The sequence below is a fragment of the Podarcis muralis genome, chromosome 1 (assembly GCF_964188315.1).
Source record: "Podarcis muralis chromosome 1, rPodMur119.hap1.1, whole genome shotgun sequence".
NCBI classification, from domain to species: domain Eukaryota; kingdom Metazoa; phylum Chordata; class Lepidosauria; order Squamata; family Lacertidae; genus Podarcis; species Podarcis muralis.
In genome coordinates, this window is record NC_135655.1 from 123,780,518 (window position 1) to 123,799,526 (window position 19,009).

Below are 19,009 nucleotides of genomic sequence, written 5' to 3' on the forward strand. Positions count from 1 at the left end.
TTCTGTCAGCAGGTGATACCTTCTTATTCCAACAGACTTTTGGTAACTGGTTGCTTTTAATGAAAGTGCCCAACTGTTTTTCTAGTAATCTGTGTTTTTAATATTTTATTTAAATGTACATGGGTGTACACACACACACTTTTAATTCCATTAATGTTCAGTTGTTTTTTAATGCTTCCCCCCCCCCATGTTTTTAGTTATTCCTGTTTTATTTATGTGGGAGGGGGTTTATTAATTTGTGTTTTATTATGTATTTTGTGTTCTCGTTTTGTATTTTTACATCGTGACCTGCCCTACGATCTTCAGATGAAGGGTGGTATACAAACTTAAGAAACAATCATAATCGTAATTTGCAAGCTGCCATGAGTTCCTGTCTAGAAAAAAGGCAAAGCATAAACAAACAAGATAGATAGTTGAAATGCTATTTTTTATTATCGAGTCCCCATCTGGGGAAATGGCAAGGTACAGATAAATACATGCCCCATTTACGTATGTATATGTATGTATAGATAGGTAGTTCTAATTCAATTCGCGCTTGTCTTTTGTACATGTGCATTGTTGTATGTATATAGTTCTAATTCATGTTTAATTGTATTTTGTATGTGTGAATTGTATGTATATAGTTCTAATTCATGTTTGTCTTTTGTTCATGTGCATTGTTGTATGTATATAGTTCTAATTCACGTTTGTCTTTTGTATGTGTGCATGTATAGTTCTATTTCATGTTTAATTGCCTTTTGTATGTGTGCACTGTTGTATGTATAGTTCTAATTCGATTCATGTTTAGTTGGTTTCTAAATCACTGTCGTCGTCCCCCTCCCAAAAAATATTTTTTTGGCTATTTCTATTTTACCTGTAAGCCGCCGTGAGTCCCTGTTTGGGGAAAGGGGCGGGGTACAAATAAAGTGATAATAATGATAATAACAACGCCCCGCTTGCGGGCTTCCCAGTGGTACCCAGCTGGCCGCCGTGCTGCTCTCAGAAGCTAATCCTAACCTGTTACCATTAATTTCCCATTTTTTATGAGGCGTTACTGGTGGTGGTGTGGGGTCTCCTGGGCCCCCTTTATGTGAGGCGGCCGCCGCCGAGCAGCCAAATTGTGACGCCGCCTGAGGGGGGAAAGCGCCGCCGGAGAAGGCGACGGAGAAGGCGGCAGCAAAGCCGGGGCTGCTGGCGGGCGCGTCCTCCCCAACCGGAGGGAGATGAGAAAGAACCAAGGCCACCACCGTCCATCGTAGCCGCCGCCGCCGCCATGCGGAGCCTCTTCGGCCGCAAGGCAGCCGAGCCTCCGAACCAGGGCGCCCCGGCCGACGACAACCCGCCGCCGCCCAGCTCCGCCCCCCGCGCGAGCGTCACCTCCACCGGCGGCGCCGAAGCCTTGCCCTCCGCCGTCGCACCCCGCTCCTCCTTGTCGACGATCCTCCGCCTGCGAGGCCTCGGCCTCGGCCAGAGCGATAGCGTCGGCGTCGAAGGAACCCCCTCGGCCGAAAAGTTCAAGGGGGAAAGGGCCCGCTCCCTCCTCATGGTACTACTACTCAGGGAAGAAGTGCCCCTGAGCGTGTGCAGAGCGCAGTGTCCTCAAAGAACTCAGGGCGCCATTTCATGGGGCTTGAGGCCAGAGAGGATGGGGGCAGACTTCCCTCGTCGCCCTCCTCCTCCTCAGAGGCATTTTGCCACCTGAGGCAGAGCCCAAAATGGCGCCCGCCCTCCTACCTGGGAAAGAGGCATGAGGGGAAATGTGCTTCAGGAACCCAGGGAGTGGGGGGATAAAGATTTGCTAGTCCTGCCTAGTGAGGTGGGCGCCTCGCCTCACGGGCGAGCCAGCTCTGCGTTTTCAAAGGGAGTTGGGAAGAGAAACATGGCTCCATACCTGCTTTGGGGGATGCTGGGTTTGGCCCCTGGCCAGCATCCTGCCCATCCTTTCGTGGCTCTGCTGATGCTGACGTTTCCGCCTTACGGTCTTCTCCAGGCCTCCCCAAATGCAGATGCAACTTTATTTCGAAATGTACCGCTCTCGTAAAGAAATTTTGACGCGTGCTCGCCGTTCCTACAGAAAAGAGCCCCTTTCTCTACATCAAATCGCGCGCATAGAGACCATAGACCAGAGCGCTCACGTCTTCCAATAGGTGCATTCGCTGGTTTTGTGGAAGGGGGTGCAAGGGAGAGAAACTTGGCACCCCTCGACTCCACAAGCTCAGGCGATGCTATAAGAAAGGGGCTCTTTACGTATGTAGGCTTTGTATGTGCAACTGGCGCATGGAAGAGCCTACACCCGTCCGTGTGTAGAGGTCGATTCGCACCCATGTGCTGAGGTTACGGGGTGGGCCAGTGTGCAAGTACCTGCTCCCTTCTCAAATCCAAGCAACATAATTTTGAAGGTGTGGATGGGGCTTTTGAGAAGCAGAACTTCCATAGTCCAGCATTCCACCCTTTCTGCATCTCGGCTATGCCTGTGCTAGAATGCTGGCTTCTATTATGACGTAAATTCATTTTGTCTGTCTGGTGCAAAAGTGCCCGCTTTTTAGACGTTTCTTCTAAACAGTGTGCCGTGGTTTAAGTACATGCCAAATCCCAGATTTTTGGGTGGCTTGGAAGTACCTTGATTATCAAATCCCCCAAGCAGATGTCCTCCCTTCAGTTTTTTTCCTTTGATAGAGCCCAGCCTCTGCTTTGGCTGCTGTTTGTGCCTAATTTCAGCTTCCTAGCTAGTACTAGAATAACAATCATGTTGGGATAAATGTCACTCCTCTTCCCAGTTAAATCTATATTTGGACATCGGAATTTACACCCTGTTCCGAAGATGGAGGCCTTGCCTATAGACCTGTGATCTTGAGTGTGTAGCCCCAGAACTATGAGGTCCAGATTGTGAGCCCTAATATTTACTTTGCTTTAAGAACTACTCTCAAAGCCCCTATTGCATACATTCTAAGTCAAAAGGTGTGAGAAGTTAGTTGAGCAATGGAAAGATTCCACTCCCAACCCATTTTAGTTCCTTTATGTCAGTTCATCCACATACCCCTTCTGGTTGTCCTGTCAGCCCACCTGCTAGATTAACGTGACTCAAATTTTAGGAGTCAATGTCTTTGGCCATACTGCAGGCGTTCAATTTAGTATGTGGCAAAATGAATTACCCGTACATGCCATGTAGATCAAATGTTCAAATTATGTGCAAAGCTAAGTTGCTTCAGGTTGCAGTATCTACTATTTTTAGTTAATTGCAGAACCTAATTTTCCATTTTTTTATAGATGTTATTGAGAAATCAGAAGGCATCTGAAGAATCAACGGTTAATCAGTACCTTGATGTACATAATTTAATTCCTTGTGGTGATGTGGTACGTAGATTAAGTATGTTCACATTATTATTTTTCCATAGAATTTTCCTTTTTACAGGAGATACTTTACCTGTTAGTTACTATGAGACTGCAAATAAGTTTTGATGACTAAGCTAGGGAATGAGATTTTCTTTGAGAAGTTGCCTTACTTTCTCCTTTCATTAGACTGTTAATACCTTCTTACAAATACTAATAGCCTGGTCTCAGATACATTGGGTTAGCATACAGTATATGCCTGTGATGCAGTTATAAAGGCACTGGTGTAACTTTGTAGTGCTTCATTGTGATTCTCATAGTGTTAACCTAGCATAGAGCTTCAAGTCTTGGGCTGGAAATTGTATGAACAAGTAAGCAACATAGGTAACACAAGCAAGTACATTTTTCTTCTGCTTCTTGGAACCTAAAAAGAACTTAGCCACATTTGGTGTTGTTTTAAAAAGTAAAACTGATGTACACCACCACCTCATGCTACAACTGACATTAGAAAAAAGCTTCCATTGGTGCTCATGAAAAATCACCTCCATTTCGTGGCTGCATTTGTTCTTATGAAAAAATTTTTGTGTGTGTGTGTATGCAACTCCCCCATTTACATATGTTCGGTATGTGTGCGACTGTACACACGGGCATATATTTGTGACCGAAAAACTTCACAAAAAGGGGCAGAACAAGGTGTTTGTGGGTTTTTTCCTGTGGTGTTTCAAATATATGGTACGTGATTTCACTGATGTATGCGGTGTCTCAGAATGTAAATTGGGGGGTGCCTGAAAAGAAGGCAAGAGTATTGAGATGTGGCACAGACTAGTATCTCAAATTAAGAAGGACATGATGGTTGAATAAAACCACCTAATGTGAAGGACCATCTTTTTCTCTGTTAAGGGTGGAAGTACGTACAGATATCAAGAAACATGTAGATGCACCAAATTTCAATATGAATTGCAGTTCTAAATGAGGTCTGACGTACCTGAAAATTCCATAAATCCCAAGGCTGAAATCTTATGCTTACTAAGTCCTTCTGAACACAGTGGTACATACTTCCAAGTAAATATGCAGAGGAGCATGCTTCTATCTTGTCATCGTGTTGGAACATAAATCAGTGAGCTTATCTTATCACATACACCCAATGCACAGAACACTGAAGCATTTGATTTCAGGAAAAAACCCATAGATAATTCCAGGAATTTGCCCTATACCTTAAAGCTTGTGTGTAACTGCAATGTGCTTTTTATAAGTTGTGGTTTTAATAAAGTTAATTTAGTCATAATATAACATTTCATATTTTAATAGAATGGCTTGTTGGCAGTTAGTGTGAAGCAGTGCAAAGATTTCACCCCCAAATGTATCCTTTTTCTGTTCTATTAACCCTGCAGTGGGAAGCATCTGGTAAGCCTATTTAGATCTTTGATGATCTCTGGTGAGCTAGGGACAACGGTGAAAGCTGTAACCTAGTTCTGCTGGATCTCTCAGCAGCATTTAATACCATCGACCACGACATCCTTCTGGACTGTCTACAGGAGCTGGGGGCACGGTTATACAGTGGTTCCGCTCCTTCCTCCTGGAGTGTTCAGACCCCTGGGCTCTCACTTGTGGGGTGCCTCAGGGTTCCTTCTTCTCCCCCAAGCTTTTTAACATCTACATGCAGCCGCTGGGAGAGATCATCCTGGGGTTTGGACTGGGTGTTCATCAGTATCCAGATGATACCCAGCTCTACCTCTCTTTTAAATCGGAACCAGTGAAGGCAGTGAAGGTCCTGCGTGAGTGTCTGTAGGCAATTGAAGAATGGATGGCGGCTAACAGATTGAGGTTGAATCCTGACAAGACAGAAGTGCTGTTTTGGGGGGACGGGGCAGGTGGGTATGGAGGACTCCCTAGTCCTGAATGGGGTAACTGTGCCCCTGAAGGACCAGGTGTGCAGCCTGGGAGTCATTTTGGACTCACAGCTGTCCATGGAGGTGCAGGTCAATTCTGTGTCCAAGGCAGCTGTCTACCAGCTCCATCTGGTATGCCAGATCGGCGGGGTATTGATGATGAGGATGATAACAACAACAACAACAACATAACTAGGGAAATGATGCATAGGAAATCGCTCCCACAGCACCACCCCACAGATATAAACACTGGGAAATCTGAACATGGATCTCTATATGTTACCTGCTTTAACCTTTATTCCCACTGCTGTCAATGAGACTTGTAGATACAAGCTGCTAACTAGATGTTGTAACTTGCTGCTCATAATTTTCTTTAGCACTATTACTCAATGCACATGTTCCTTTTATGGTCACTTGCCCACCAGAAAGATTTATGCTTCCTTAACATGAGATTCTTTCAGTTGATGTTAAACATGACACCTACTTACTGATTCGCATTAGCATTGATAAAATCATGAAATGCACAAATCCCCAAGTCTTCCGACCAAACAAGAAGCAAATTCCGATTAATTTCGGAGACGTGAGATATTTTTCTCTGAAGGTATGTTTCTGCTTTTCTTGTACTTACATCTTCTTAAAGCTACCTGTCTGAAAATCTTAGTAGCTATTATTGATAGAACTGCTGTGATGTCAGAGAGGTCATAAGTGTGGGGAAGTGGCGGAGGACAGGATTCTTGTGCTTTTATTCAAGGCTGGCCCAAGGCGTTTTGGCAACTGAGGCAAACCACAAAATGACGCCTCCCCACCCACCAGGGAAGAAGCGGGGAGTGGAGGTTTACATCAGGAATAGGCAGGGTAAAGATCTACTTTGGGAACAAGGGGGGAGTGAAGATCTGCTCTGGGGACAAGTGGGGAGTGCAGCAGCAGCAGCAGCAGGTCATGCATTCCTTGTAGGCCAGATCTGCTGCCCTGCAGATCCTGCTACCAGAGGTGGTTGTTTCACTCTGTCTCATGGATGGCCCAGCCTGTGCTTTATTAGTTGTGCAGAAAAGGGAGTTCCAGGAGGTGTGCCTTGCATAAGAAACGCCACCTTCTGAAGTACCTTCTGCACAACTATTAAAGGTGTAGGGGCCCTGTGCTCTTCTCTTGGCCACTCCATAGGGGAAGCTTGGAAGCTTAAGTAGATAATCTTGTTTGTTTTATTTCACAACATAAATAGGATGGGACTGAAAAGATGGGCATGCAAATTTTTGGACTTGACTGTCTAGGTCAGCCAGAATTTGTGGACTCCTGTTTTTATTCTGGAGGTGGCTCCTGTGACACCTTTGCTACGAAGGCTGTTGCAAATAGGTTACATTTCCTGTAGCTTCTTTTAGGAATAAATTGTACTCAAGTTAATATGTTTACCCCATGTTTTGTTTTTCAGGTTCCAAAGCAGAGAAGTGATCCTAGGAATAGGATTACTTTAGAGCTGGTGGGCTTTGATGGTCCAAAAGACTTTCCAAGGCTCTATGGGAATGCAAACATGCATCTTTATGAAGTCATTCGAGTGAGTATAACAAAAAGAGATTCTCTTATATGTGGATTATACAGGTTATGCTTCGAAACAGAGGACCTTAAATACGTATGAAATATTAATTCCTGTTGTAAAAATATTAATCTCTGCTAGGTGTTTTACATAATCAGTATTGATAAGTTATGTAACACTTTCCCTTAAATTCAAATAAACAATGCATAAAGGTTCCTCTTTCAGTCACTTGGTCACAGTGCAGGATTACTACCCTTTTCCATTCCCCATTTGGTGCCAGAGTTTAGGTTCTAAAATTCTAGCTGGGACATCCAAGTCTTTAAGGCAGAATTCAGCTAATTATTCCTGTCAGCAGAAGCCCATGCAAGGACGTCTGCTTGCACAACAGTGCACTCCCCAAAGAAGATTGGCTGGGTAGGTGGGTCTGGAGAACCTCTGGAACAGTGCACAGGGTAAGGAGAGCAGACATCGTTCAGTTTGGCAAGCCAAAATGCTTACAATGATGGAACCATCAGAAGAGTGTGACTTTCGGAGACTTAATATTGCCTCCAAATTGAGGACTGGTACATCTCTGAATAAGGCATGCTTGGTACAAGTAATAGGAGAAGGTTTAACACTAGAAGACATCTAGTTGACCGCTTTTGAAAACGGAAGGCTAATTTTGGTCTGATCCAGCTAGGCTCTTCTTTATACACTTAACAAACAGATAGCTCACTCATGGTTGTGCATATGCACCAGTTTGTGGAAACCAACCATTTATGTGTATCGGAGTTACAAATGTGGATTCATAATCAGAATATCCAGAATTACACCTGGCAACTGCAGTCTTTTCTAAACCTGTGGCCTTTCATTTGGAAATATTTGTTTCCCGAAGCCCTTAGGGAGGTATTCTTATATGCTAAATCCTTCAAAGACAGAGGTCCTCTGGCTGGTTCGGGATGGTATGGGGATGAGGGACCAACTCCCTTCTCTTGCGGGGGCCCAATTAGTGCCATTGCCTTCCGTTGAGAGTTTGGGTGTAATCCTTGACGCCTCCCTTTCCATGGAGGTGCAGGTTACAACAACAGCCAAGGCGACATTTTTCCCCCTTCGCCACATCAAGCAGTTGGTCTCTTACCTTTCCTGCCCCGACCTGGCCACAGTGATCCATGCGATGGTTACCTCCAGGCTTGACTACTGTAATTCGCTCTACACGGGGCTGCCCTTGAAGCTGTCCCAGAAACTCCAGCAGGTGCAGAATGCTGCAGCGAGGCTCCTCACAGGGTCTCTGCCATGGGAGAATATTCACCCAGTGCTTTTCCAGCTGCATTGGCTCCCGGTGGAGTACAGGGTCAGATTTAAGGTGCTGGTTTTGACTTTTAAAGCCTTTCACGGCCTAGGACCCTCATACCTACGGGACCGCCTCTCCTGGTATGCCCCATGGAGGACCTTAAGGTCCATAAATAGTAACAACCTAGAGGTCCCGGGCCCTAAGGAAGTTAGATTAGCCTCAACCAGAGCCAGGGCCTTCTCAACACTGGCTCCTGCCTGGTGGAATGCACTGTCTCTTGAGACCAGTGCCCTGCGGGATCTGATCCCTTTCCTCAGGGCCTGTAAGACAGAGTTGTTCCACCTGGCCTTTGGCTCAGAATCAGTTTGATTCCCTCCCCCTCTTTCTTTTTCCTTTCTCCTCCTGTGAAGAGATTGCTCCCTAATTGTTTTAATGTTGTATCTTAATCTTTTAAATTGTATTTTAATCAACTTGTTTTTATTATTGGTTGTTAGCCGTCCTGAGCCTGGTCTTGGCTGGGGAGGGCGGTGTATAAATAAAATATTATTATTATTATTATTATTATTATTATTATTATTATTATTATTATGCAACGGCCACAGCTCAGACTTTGGTGGCAAAGGGGTGGAAGGAACAAGAAGCCACGACAATCACGGACTGGCATTACAAGCTACAATAATTTGCTGAAATGGCACAGTTAACAAATACCCTGAGAGGCAATTCAAAACAAAAAAATATGGAAAAATGGGATAGATATAAAACAGATGTTCAAAAATACAGTAAAGGTTCACTATCTATGCTAGCATTTGATTGACATTGGAGTTAGGCTGAGTTGAGAAATAAGACTAAGAGCACATAATGATATAGGAATGTATTAGATAAAATGTAAAGAAGTATACAATAATAAGAGTACATTCATTTGTAAAAAAGGAATATACAATGGGATAGACAGGAAGTCTAGTGTGTGTATATGATTTGGGGGGGGAATGTTTTTGTTTTTTCTCTTGGTTCTTTTTTTTTTGGTTTCATTTTCTTTCTAGGTATATAAAATTTGTATATGATTTTTGTATACATGTTGGAAATTATAGTAAGTCCTGTAATGTAACATGACAACGTTTACAGATGTAATATAAGAATGTTAACAAATAAATAAAATGCAAATTCAAAAAAATAATAATGGAAAGATTTGTTTCATGATCTTTATGTAGTGAACAGTAGAGAAGCTCTCGAATTGTTTGCATTCTTCTCTCCCATTCAGAAACAGTCCTTCATTGAAACATGTGCTTTTAGAATCAGAAATATGGTAAGACATTTTTGTTAATTGCATATTGCACAATGGTTGTAAAAAAACCCACACAACCTATCTTAAGTGCCTTGTCTAATTTGAACTGCAGCTTTGTAATTGAGGGAAAGCCTCAAATCATTGCACTGAGGATATGTGAGAGGGAAAGAGAGAGACTATTGATTAGAGCTGCTGTCTATAAATCTGGATAATTGAAAGCGGAGCCGCAAGGTTTCTGCTGGTGGTGTTTCAAACCACTCTGGATTACTTGCTGCCAGTCAGTGTAGAGGACAATACTGAGTTAGATGGATCAATGGTCTGACTCAGTATGAGTCATCTTCCTATGTTCTTGTGACCTAGTAAATTTCAGACCCAAGGGAACAAACTCTTCTGTAGCCCTTTTTTCTCTGTAAACATGAAACCGACTTGATTAGAAGCTTTGTGTTTATAAGCAGAGGAGGTTATTGGTAATGAATTTTTGTGCTTATCTTGCTTTTATTGGTGTGTGCATAATTGTAAACAGCAGCACAGGAACTCACGGAGACAGCAAGAAAATGAAGAATACTATTATAGTCACAGCCTTGTTTTTTACTGTGTATGTATTTTAAAAGGAGTAATGTCACAATCTGTTGTTCAATATTTTTAAACCACGTTGTTGAACACTTTCCGTATTTTTCGCTCTATTGGACGCACCGGACCATAGGACGCACCGGACCATAGGAGGGGGAGAACAGGGAAAAAAATTTTTTTTCCTTGTTCTCCCCCTCTAAAACAAGGTGCGTTCTGTGCGTTCACGCGAAGCCTTCTACATGTGAGGAAACAGCTATCCCAATTACCTCAGAGCAACCATGTATTCACAGGAGTGCACAAAGTTTCCCTAACTGGTTCTCTCAGGAATGACAATAGCAGGCATATGGAACAATTCCTAGGTAAAACTCTTTGAATAAGTAATGTAACTGCTGACCAGCTCAAATTCCTCCCGTGCTAAACTACCCCCCAAAATGTGCAGCCCACTGCAAGGCTCTGGAGGCTTTGGGTTCCTTTCAACCTGCTATTTGGGGCTGGCGGGGGGGGAGCGCTGCTTTCCCCCACCGCCAGCCCCAAAGACCAGGTCGGGGAACAGCAGGAAGGCGGCGCTCCGCCTCCCCACTGTCCCCCGAGCTTGGGGGGCTGGCGGTGGGGAGAAGCGCTGCTTTCCCCCACCGCCAGCCTCCAAATCAGGTCGGGTTTGGAGGCTCCTATCCGCAAGCCTTGGGAGCCCGGCGGGAACTCCCGCCGGGCTCCCAAGGCTTGCGGATATATGACCGAAGCCCGAGGTGCACTGTGCAGTGCTCCCTGGGCTTCGGGATGCAGGCTGCTATCCGCAAGCCTTGGGAGCCCGGCAGGAGTTCCCGCCGCGCTCCGAAGGCTTGCGGATAGCTTCCTGAAGCCTGGAGAGTGAGAGGGGTCGGTGCACACCGACCCCTCTCACTCTCCAGGCTTCAGCGAAAGCCTGCATTCGCTCCATAGGACGCACACACATTTCCCCTTCATTTTGAGAGGGGGGAAAGTGCGTCTTATAGAGCGAAAAATACGATGCATTTTAGATGTTAGGTTTCTGTGGGCTGTGCAGCAGGATTTCACCTTTCAGAAACTCTCACCTTGGACTCCGTTCTCTTTGAGTATTTCTGACTCTCACCCAGTAGTTCCTTAAGCTTTTTGAAATCAGCCTTTGTAAAGTCAAGAGTGCATATCCAGCTACTCTCAGCCTTCCCTTGTCTGTGTATAACGAAATCCAAGAGGATATGATCACTTCCTCCCAAAGTTCCCAACGCTTCCACTTCACTGATCAGTTCCTCCCTGTTGGTGAGGACCAAGTTCAGGATAAGATGATCCCCTTGTTGTTTCTTCCACCTTTCCTTCCTCGGCTGCTTATGCAAAAGTTTGCAGACCAACATTAATGCAGCTTCTTTCTTTGGGTCCTGGCTATAAGGATGCGGAACTGAGCTTGTTATTACTATTTCTGCATAGTTTTCCTTTTTGTTTAATTGCTGTTGCAGGGAAGGACTTACCATGGATTTTTTTAAAAAAACTCAATAATTCTGTGCTGCTTATACCTGTGATTGCTTGCCATAAAATAACTTTTAATTTAATTTGCAATGGGAATTGTTATGCTAAGAAGGGATTTTTATACCTACAGGTGTTCTGCACAGCAGAAGTGGAATATATGTTCTGCTATGGATGTCTTGGATATGGATATTCACATCAGGTCTTGTCTCTCTTTGCTGAAGTAGATGATTTGAATTTGAATCACAAGGCTGAAAGGGACCAGAATATCACGAAGCCTAGCACCCCTCCCATGTACCATAAATTACTTTCCAGCCCACAGGTCAACTCACAGAATATTATTTGTAGTGTTTTATAGGCAGAGAGTGAGGAAACGAGATTTGCCATGCTAAAGATTGCCATTCCTTAAACAGTTCCAGATGGTTCAGTAGACATCCTAGGGAAGATTCCTTCTCAGTCTCATATTAATGAGTGAATTCAGGAAGCACCATCAGGTCTATGCTATCCAACATTCTGCCTCTTTAAAATGTTTTCTAACTTAAACTGCCCAAGTTGTTTGTTTGCTTATTTTAAACAAACTTCTGATTGTGTATTACAAAATGAGGCAAGGAGACCTGGCAGTGCAGTATAATTTTACTGTACAGAACAGAGATGAAAATGAGGTCTGTTTTTCAACCATAAAAGGTCCTATCAAGGTGGGTCTAATTCACTCCCAACTAGTCACAAACTGGAAAAGCAAAATGAATAGTGTACACAGACACATAAAGCGGGGTGATTACTTTCTCTAATAAGCTAATCACGCCCAGACTGGGTGGATGAATGATGGCATTTGGGGTACAGCCGATGTATATTTATTGAGAAGTCAGCAGTCCTCATGCATGCATGTCTTTTGCAGCATCTACACGACGCCATTGACTTCAAAATGACGGTCCATTTAATCTGGGTTGACCCTTTCTGGAGGAAATATGATAAGGTTTTTAGTTTAATCCACCCAGTTTGCCATTTACCCTGTTGCAATAGCTCAGTGACTTGTTTGTCATTTAAGCCCCTATCCGGAAGCCGCTCTTGCTTTTTGAGATAGAACTTTCAGCTCCTTTCAAGCCTCTATTGAAGCATACGTCTACTCTTCCCTGCTTGCCATTAATTCTGTCTCCCATAGAGACAACCAGATAATAACCCATGAAAAGGGTCTACAATTCCATAACAGCTCCCTGTGAGTAGGAACAGAATTGCAAGAATACTTCGGACAATGAGTAGCTATAGGAACTTTGCCTGTCTCCCATGCATAATCAGGGGGCAGAGAGACTATTGGAGTTCATGGAACATAATCTGAAGTACCACTTTATGCTATGTTTTATTAGCTATCCCAGCATTCATCCTTATTGATTGCCATAAATGGCTTTGTTTTGCAGCTGAAACTGCCAGGTGCAGATCCTGCAAAGGCTGTGGCATATTCCATGTTTCTGCGGGTTCCCCCTCCTGAAGACAGAAGAGACACTATAAGGCAACAATTCTTGACATCTAACTAGATTTGTTTCAATATGTAATGGACTCTGTTTTATAATGCTATGCATACAGTCAGTGATATGTTTTAGCATCGGAACAACATGGTGATATCTAATGTTAGCCGTACTCAGAGTAGACCCATTGATTTAAGACCACTGATTTCAATGTGCCTACTTTGAACATTACTTAGCTGGATATCACCCACAGGGTTTTAGATGTATGCAGATATAAGGTTCTGTTTACATCTTACAGTGGAAATGAGTTCCCATTTCAAATTATGGGATTCCAATGGGATGTATCCAGCTAAGTCATACTCAGGCCCATTGAAATCAGTGGATCTACTTTGAGAATGACTTGGTCAGATACAGCACAATAAATATTCTGTCTCACACACTCTCCTTTCATTAGGTATATGTGAAGACTTGGGAGGGCGCAGTTCTTGGGCGAAACCCTAGCAGCACTAGGCAACCCCAAAGTCTATGGGAAACAAGGGTTTACCCGAATGTTGCCACGGAAATTTCTGATGTATTCTGGCTTTGTCTATCATAAAATCTTAACTCTAGAACACTTACCTTACGTCTGAAAACTACCAGATTACTACACCAAACCAGGATAATCTGCTCCACAGGTGGGGCAAGGCTGCTGGTGTATTTTGCCCACAGAGGCTGCCCCTGTGCCCCACTTTTTCCCAGCTCCCTCCCCTCTCTTACCTCTGGCTGCTGTGTGTCTGTATCTGTGTGTGAAAGAGTGAAGGGGGACAGTGCATGTAAGTGCAAGCCCACTGCCCATTGCCAAATGCTGCCCTTAGTTCACCCCCGCTGCCTTCGCAAAACAATTTAAGCCCATAAGTTACAGCGCAGTGTGCAGCAGCCAAGTTTCAGAGACTCTTCCATGGGCGCTTCCAGGCTGTTGCTATTTTTGAGTGGTGTATCAGCAAAGGGCTTGCACACCTTTACCTTTTGCCCTGCTCTTTCCAGGGACAGGCCCACACTTTAAAACCCTGTGTGCAAGTGCTGCGTTTTTCTTTATGCCCCAGAGCTTTCCCCACAAGAGCTGCTCCCTGCTCTTTAAAACTGAATTGGAGCAAACAGTGATTTGGGTTTTCCATGGATTGTTGTTTGCTCCGATTCAGCTTTAAAGAGAGGGTTTTCACAGGGAAAGCTGGGGGGGGGGGCACTTGAACATGGAACTTTGCAGTGGAGACTGTGCCTGGAAAGATAAGTGTGGATAAGGTTGTGCGATTAAAGCAGTTTGTTCTTCTTCAAAGCAAACCTTCTCCCCAAAATCCGACTTAGTGATAAGGATAAATGCAGTGGAAAGTGAGGATAACATTTGCTAGATGCAATGTCATATAACCTCACTACAGACAAATCAAAATGACTCAGCTCAGTAAAAAGCTGTTGTTGTCTAGACTCCTCACAGACTTTGTGCTAACAAATCAGGATGAATACTCAATAAACAGATGGACTGTGTATAAGTTCTGGTTTATATGGTTCCAATTGGTGGCTGAGAGAATACCCACATCCCAAGGATGCTACAAGGTTTTATATTTCACACAAGACTCCCCACTTGTGTCCAGTGAAAGAAACCTTCTATGAAAAGTCCTTACCTGGCTTCCTGTTTCAGCATTTGGCAGTGGCGCTTAATGGATAAAGTTTTGTTCATCAGCAAAGAAATGAAATTCTTGTCTAACTTGAACATGCAGTCATGAGACATCAGACCTCTACAAATCTGGTAGTGTCAAAGGAGCAACTGCTTCCTTCTCTCCATGAGCCATGCTGTACCCAGACTGTTGATAATTGCATAGATTCAGCCACACATCCGTGATCTCTGCAAATTGCAGAGCACCCAGGCAAAAAAAATTCTTCCTGCCTGCTCCAAAGCTCACCTTAGCATGAACCCTAATATGCTCCTTCGCTGAAACAAAAAGGATGTATATAAACTCAAATAACCTTCCCTTTTCCTTAACTTTTTTTACTTCTGAATCAAAATCATATTGAAACTTATTTTTCTTGCAAATATATAGGGGACTTCAGCAACAAGGGTGACCATCAGAGTAGCAGCCCATGTGGCAGGGTGAAGGGGGAGAATCTTTCCATTGTGATCATCTCCATAGGCAACATTTGAATGCCTTAGTTTTTCTTTTCTCTCCCCCCCCCCCAGCAATGCCATCAAGCCACTGCGCCTGGATTACCCTGCCTTCTTATCTCCAGACTTGAATGTTTCAGTGGCAAAGATTCATCTGGAGAAACCAAAACCTTCAGAGCACTACAAAAGCCTTCAGGAGGCTTTGCATCAGCCACCCCGAGAAAGGCAAGGACGTAGGCAACAGGTTTTTTTTAAAGTATATATTAATGTATCTAACATTTGTTATACAGTGAGGGGGGGGGAGTATTTGATCCCCTGCTAAATTTGCCCGTTTGCCCTCTGACAAAGAAATGACCAGTCCGTAATTTTAATGGTAGGTTTATTGCAGCTGTGAGAGACAGAATAACAACAGGAAAACCCCCAGAAACCCAGAAGACAAAAGTCAGAGATTGATGTGCATTATAACGAGTGAAATAAGTGGTCCTTCAGCACTACATTCTGGAAATAGCCCTCCATGCAGAAGTGGAACGATCTTGGTATGGGCGCTGCCATCTTAGAAGCTGAACCCTGTTCAGAAGCAAACCATGGTCAAAGGCAGCCAAGAGGCCTAGGAGAATTAATAAGCTTGCACTTAGGTCATCCTTTTTGGGCAGCCTGTGCAGTTTCTGTACCGAAGCAAGGCATTTGAAATTCGATTGATACGGTTCCAGATACTTTCATGGAAAAGTGACTGGCGGTGGCTGGGATTTCTGATCTGACATTATTGATTACAGTCTTTCTTTTATACATGGTAGGTTTAGTTGTTAATAACATCCTCTAATGTTTTCATCTATTATCATAGTTGGAAAATACTATAGGACAGTTAATCTGAGGCTGCAAGCCTAGCCCCGGAAGCAAACCCCATTAAATCCAGTAGGATTTAGACGTGGTTAGGATTGTGTTGTAAATTATCAGCCGCCTTATCTATAAGCAGTTAAGTAAGACCAACCAAAAAATTGGCTTTAAAACAGATCTGTTCCAATAACCTCAGTAGTATTGGTCTACTTTCCCTCCAGGTAATAGCTTATTGCAAGATTGTGAAGTGAACTGGTCGTTGCAGTAGAGTTAAAGGGGGCTTAGTTTCAGCTATTTCAGTTTAACTTCACCATGGATTGTATAAACATGTAATGTCATTTTGTGTGTGTTAGCTGATGGCAAAGAAATATGCATATTGGATATTTCAGTACTATTAAACTAATTCCCACCCACCCCTTGCTCTTTAGACTGGAGAAACTGAAAACTGAATATCGGAATCTAAAAACATGGCATGAAAAAGCAGATTATTTAGATCAACTGATCTTAAAAAAGGGACCAAAAGTAAAACCAGGCCAAACAAAGGTAATTTCCTTTTCAAAGAAAGACAAATAATGTGCGACTGACTAGGGGCAAAACCTCATGGGAAAAGCAGTTGTTTATTTTTCATTTTTGTACAAAGGGGAAGAATTATTATTTATTACGAAACCCAAAAGCAATTGCAGGCCGCTGAAATGGGAAGTGGAGGTCTTTTTTTTTTTTAAGTATTAAAAGTTTTCTTGAGTTACAAAAGAACATGCAGTGTCTCTGTTTTCCTTTCATAGAATCTTTCTATTCGATGCGAGACACTAATGTTATAGGCAGTATAAGGTTGGGGAAGAAGGTTGGTAGTTATAGAACAGCCCTGCCACACGTAGGCCTCCAGAAATCCCCTGTTAAAAGTACAGGAGCCCAGTCATCTTCTGCAGTTGGCCACCCTAATTAAGAGTCTCCTCCAAAGTGCTACTTCCCTTTCCCATTGCATTTTTATAGCTTCCGCTCGGTCCCTGCTCCTGCCAACCTAGCAGATCGAAAGCACGTCAAAGTGCAAGTAGATAAATAGGTACCACTCCAGCGGGAAGGTAAACGGTGTTTCCATGCGCTGCTCTGGTTCGCCAGAAGCGGCTTAGTCATGCTGGCCACATGACCCGGAAGCTGTACGCCGGCTCCCTCGGCCAGCAAGATAAAGCGAGATGAGCGCCACAACCCCAGAGTCGGTCACGACTGGACCTTTACTCTTTTTATCCGGCACGACAAATCACAATTGGATTTAATTGTTAAGGCTGTTAAGTGGCAATCTTGGAAACAAGGCAGAATTCCAGTCCCAATGCTAATTATCACAGGAAGGAGAATGGTCTGTACTTGCAAGGACTGTATGCCTATTTCTAACTCCTCTCCCCTCCCTATCAGGTGTCTCGCTTCAAGGAAGCTGTTGGGAAAATACAACGCCCTCAAGCATCAACGGTTTATACCTCCTCAGGTTTAGTGAACACTCAAATATTTTCCTGTTCATCTTGAGCGGAGACTAGAAGGGCCAGTGGGTTAATTTTCTAACCTTTACAGTGCAGCATATACAGTGGTACCTCGGGTTAAGTACTTAATTCATTCTGGAGGTCCGTTCTTAACCTGAAACTGTTCTTAACCTGAAGCACCACTTTAGCTAATGGGTCCTCCTGCTGCTGCTGCGCCGCCGGAGCACGATTTCTGTTCTCATCCTGAAGCAAAGTTCTTAACCCCAGGTATTATTTCTGGGTTAGCGGAGTCTGTAACCTGAAGCGAATGTAACCTGAAGCGTATATAACCCGATGTACCACTGTACTGGTATTTGTAAAAGTTCCAACGTTCAATATTACCTTGTGTGAAAATGGGGGAGGGGGAAGAATTGCCCCATGGCTGCTGACAGAAGACGTTCAGTCCACCAAGTTGCTCCCCGGAAGTCCTGACCAATTGATTACCATATTGTCACTTAAGGTGACAGCATGGAGTGTTTGAACACTGAAAAGGGACTGCTTTTTAAGAGGATGCCTATGAACTTCAATGCACTTATGAGTTCATGGTGCATAACCATGATGTGCATTTGCATTAAAAAAAGATCCATAAAGCATTTATCCAGCATAAGGAACTTGGTGGTCTTGCTATGCAACTAGTATTTCCTTTTTTAGTATCTTACAATATAACTTTCTAAAAATTTCTCCCACCACCTGCAGTTTCAGAGGTAATGTCTCATGAAAACGTAAGCTCATTCGCCGGAGAAGACATGAAGGTGTGTGTTATTGATAGATTGCTTCATAAAATTACACCACTGTGGTACCCCTACAGCTAAAGAGGTTACTGTCAATCATACTCCCACATATTTTAGAAACTATAGTATATGTGCAGGGCCTTATATGTACAGGACTATAGTGTATGTGGGGCTAAATGCATCTCTCTCTGGTCCTCAGAACTCTCAGTGCCCATTGCCCCAGACCACACCTCTCAACAGCCCTGCTTGACTGCTTTTGTCTGGCTGGAATGGGCAGTAATGCTTTAATGGATGGAGAGATGGGTGTGCAAAAGCTAGGGGTGTCAGAAGGCATTGTTTTCTGTCCTTCCCTGTGTTTACTGCATGCCGCGCTGTTTCTGTTCTACTGCGTTTTGTCTTCCACCCAAAACCACGTTATTTGCCCCACTGACTGTCCACTTTGGCAAAATTACCGTATTTTTCGCTCTATAGGACGCACTTTTCCCCCTCTAAAAATTAAGGGAAAATGTGTGTGCGTCCTATGCAGCGAATGCAGGCTCCTTGGCTTCAGCGATAGCAACACAAAGCCTCCAAAGCGCAGAGGGAGCGCTCCCTCCGCGCTCCGGAGGCTACGCGTTGCTTTCACTGAAGCTTGGAGAGCGAGAGGGGTCGGTGCACACCGAACCCTCTCGCTCTCCAGGCTTCAGGGATAGCCGTCTGAAGCCTTTGGAGCGCAGCGGGAACTCGCGCTGCGCTCCGAAGGCTTCAGGTTCCTTTTGCTGAAGCCGGGAGAGCAAGACTTGACCATTGGACTCACTATTGGTCTTGTACACTCAATCTGCCAGACCCTGTATTCTCATGCAGGAGACCCATTGGCTCCCCTCACTTAGTTTAGCCGTCCAGTCGAAGCCGTTTGCAGGATGTGGCTGATTTTGCATGCTGACTGCTTGTAGGGGCCACAGGTGAGAACTGAGTGCAGGGTGGGGACCAAAGGGGGACATACCACCCAAGAAGGAGCACAATGTGTCCCCTTCCAGAG

At 44.1% G+C, this 19,009-nt stretch overlaps 1 protein-coding gene across 4 annotated transcripts in view; it reads left to right on the top strand.

The window, feature by feature from the left end:
• Window positions 1–650: 650 nt before the first annotated feature.
• The window catches only part of CATSPERT (catsper channel auxiliary subunit tau), a 34,174-nt gene continuing 15,815 nt past the window's right edge, over window positions 651–19,009 (top strand). For 2 of the 4 annotated variants that reach the window (XR_003709183.2, XM_028750908.2), the window contains exons 1-12: window positions 651–1,525; window positions 3,247–3,333; window positions 4,618–4,669; window positions 5,660–5,799; window positions 6,625–6,747; window positions 9,255–9,299; window positions 11,458–11,526; window positions 12,737–12,828; window positions 14,994–15,143; window positions 16,181–16,295; window positions 17,160–17,229; window positions 17,957–18,012. Coding sequence is in view for 3 of the 4 variants with exons in the window: in XM_028750908.2 (XP_028606741.2) it covers window positions 1,253–1,525; window positions 3,247–3,333; window positions 4,618–4,669; window positions 5,660–5,799; window positions 6,625–6,747; window positions 9,255–9,299; window positions 11,458–11,526; window positions 12,737–12,828; window positions 14,994–15,143; window positions 16,181–16,295; window positions 17,160–17,229; window positions 17,957–18,012 (1,272 nt within the window). In the remaining variant the exon portion in view is untranslated. Of the gene's footprint in view, window positions 1,526–3,246; window positions 3,334–4,617; window positions 4,670–5,659; window positions 5,800–6,624; window positions 6,748–9,254; window positions 9,300–11,457; window positions 11,527–11,688; window positions 12,829–12,848; window positions 15,175–16,180; window positions 16,296–17,159; window positions 17,230–17,956; window positions 18,013–19,009 lie in introns of those variants that run through there. The other 2 variants (XM_077917457.1, XM_077917460.1) reach the window with 2 other exon arrangements.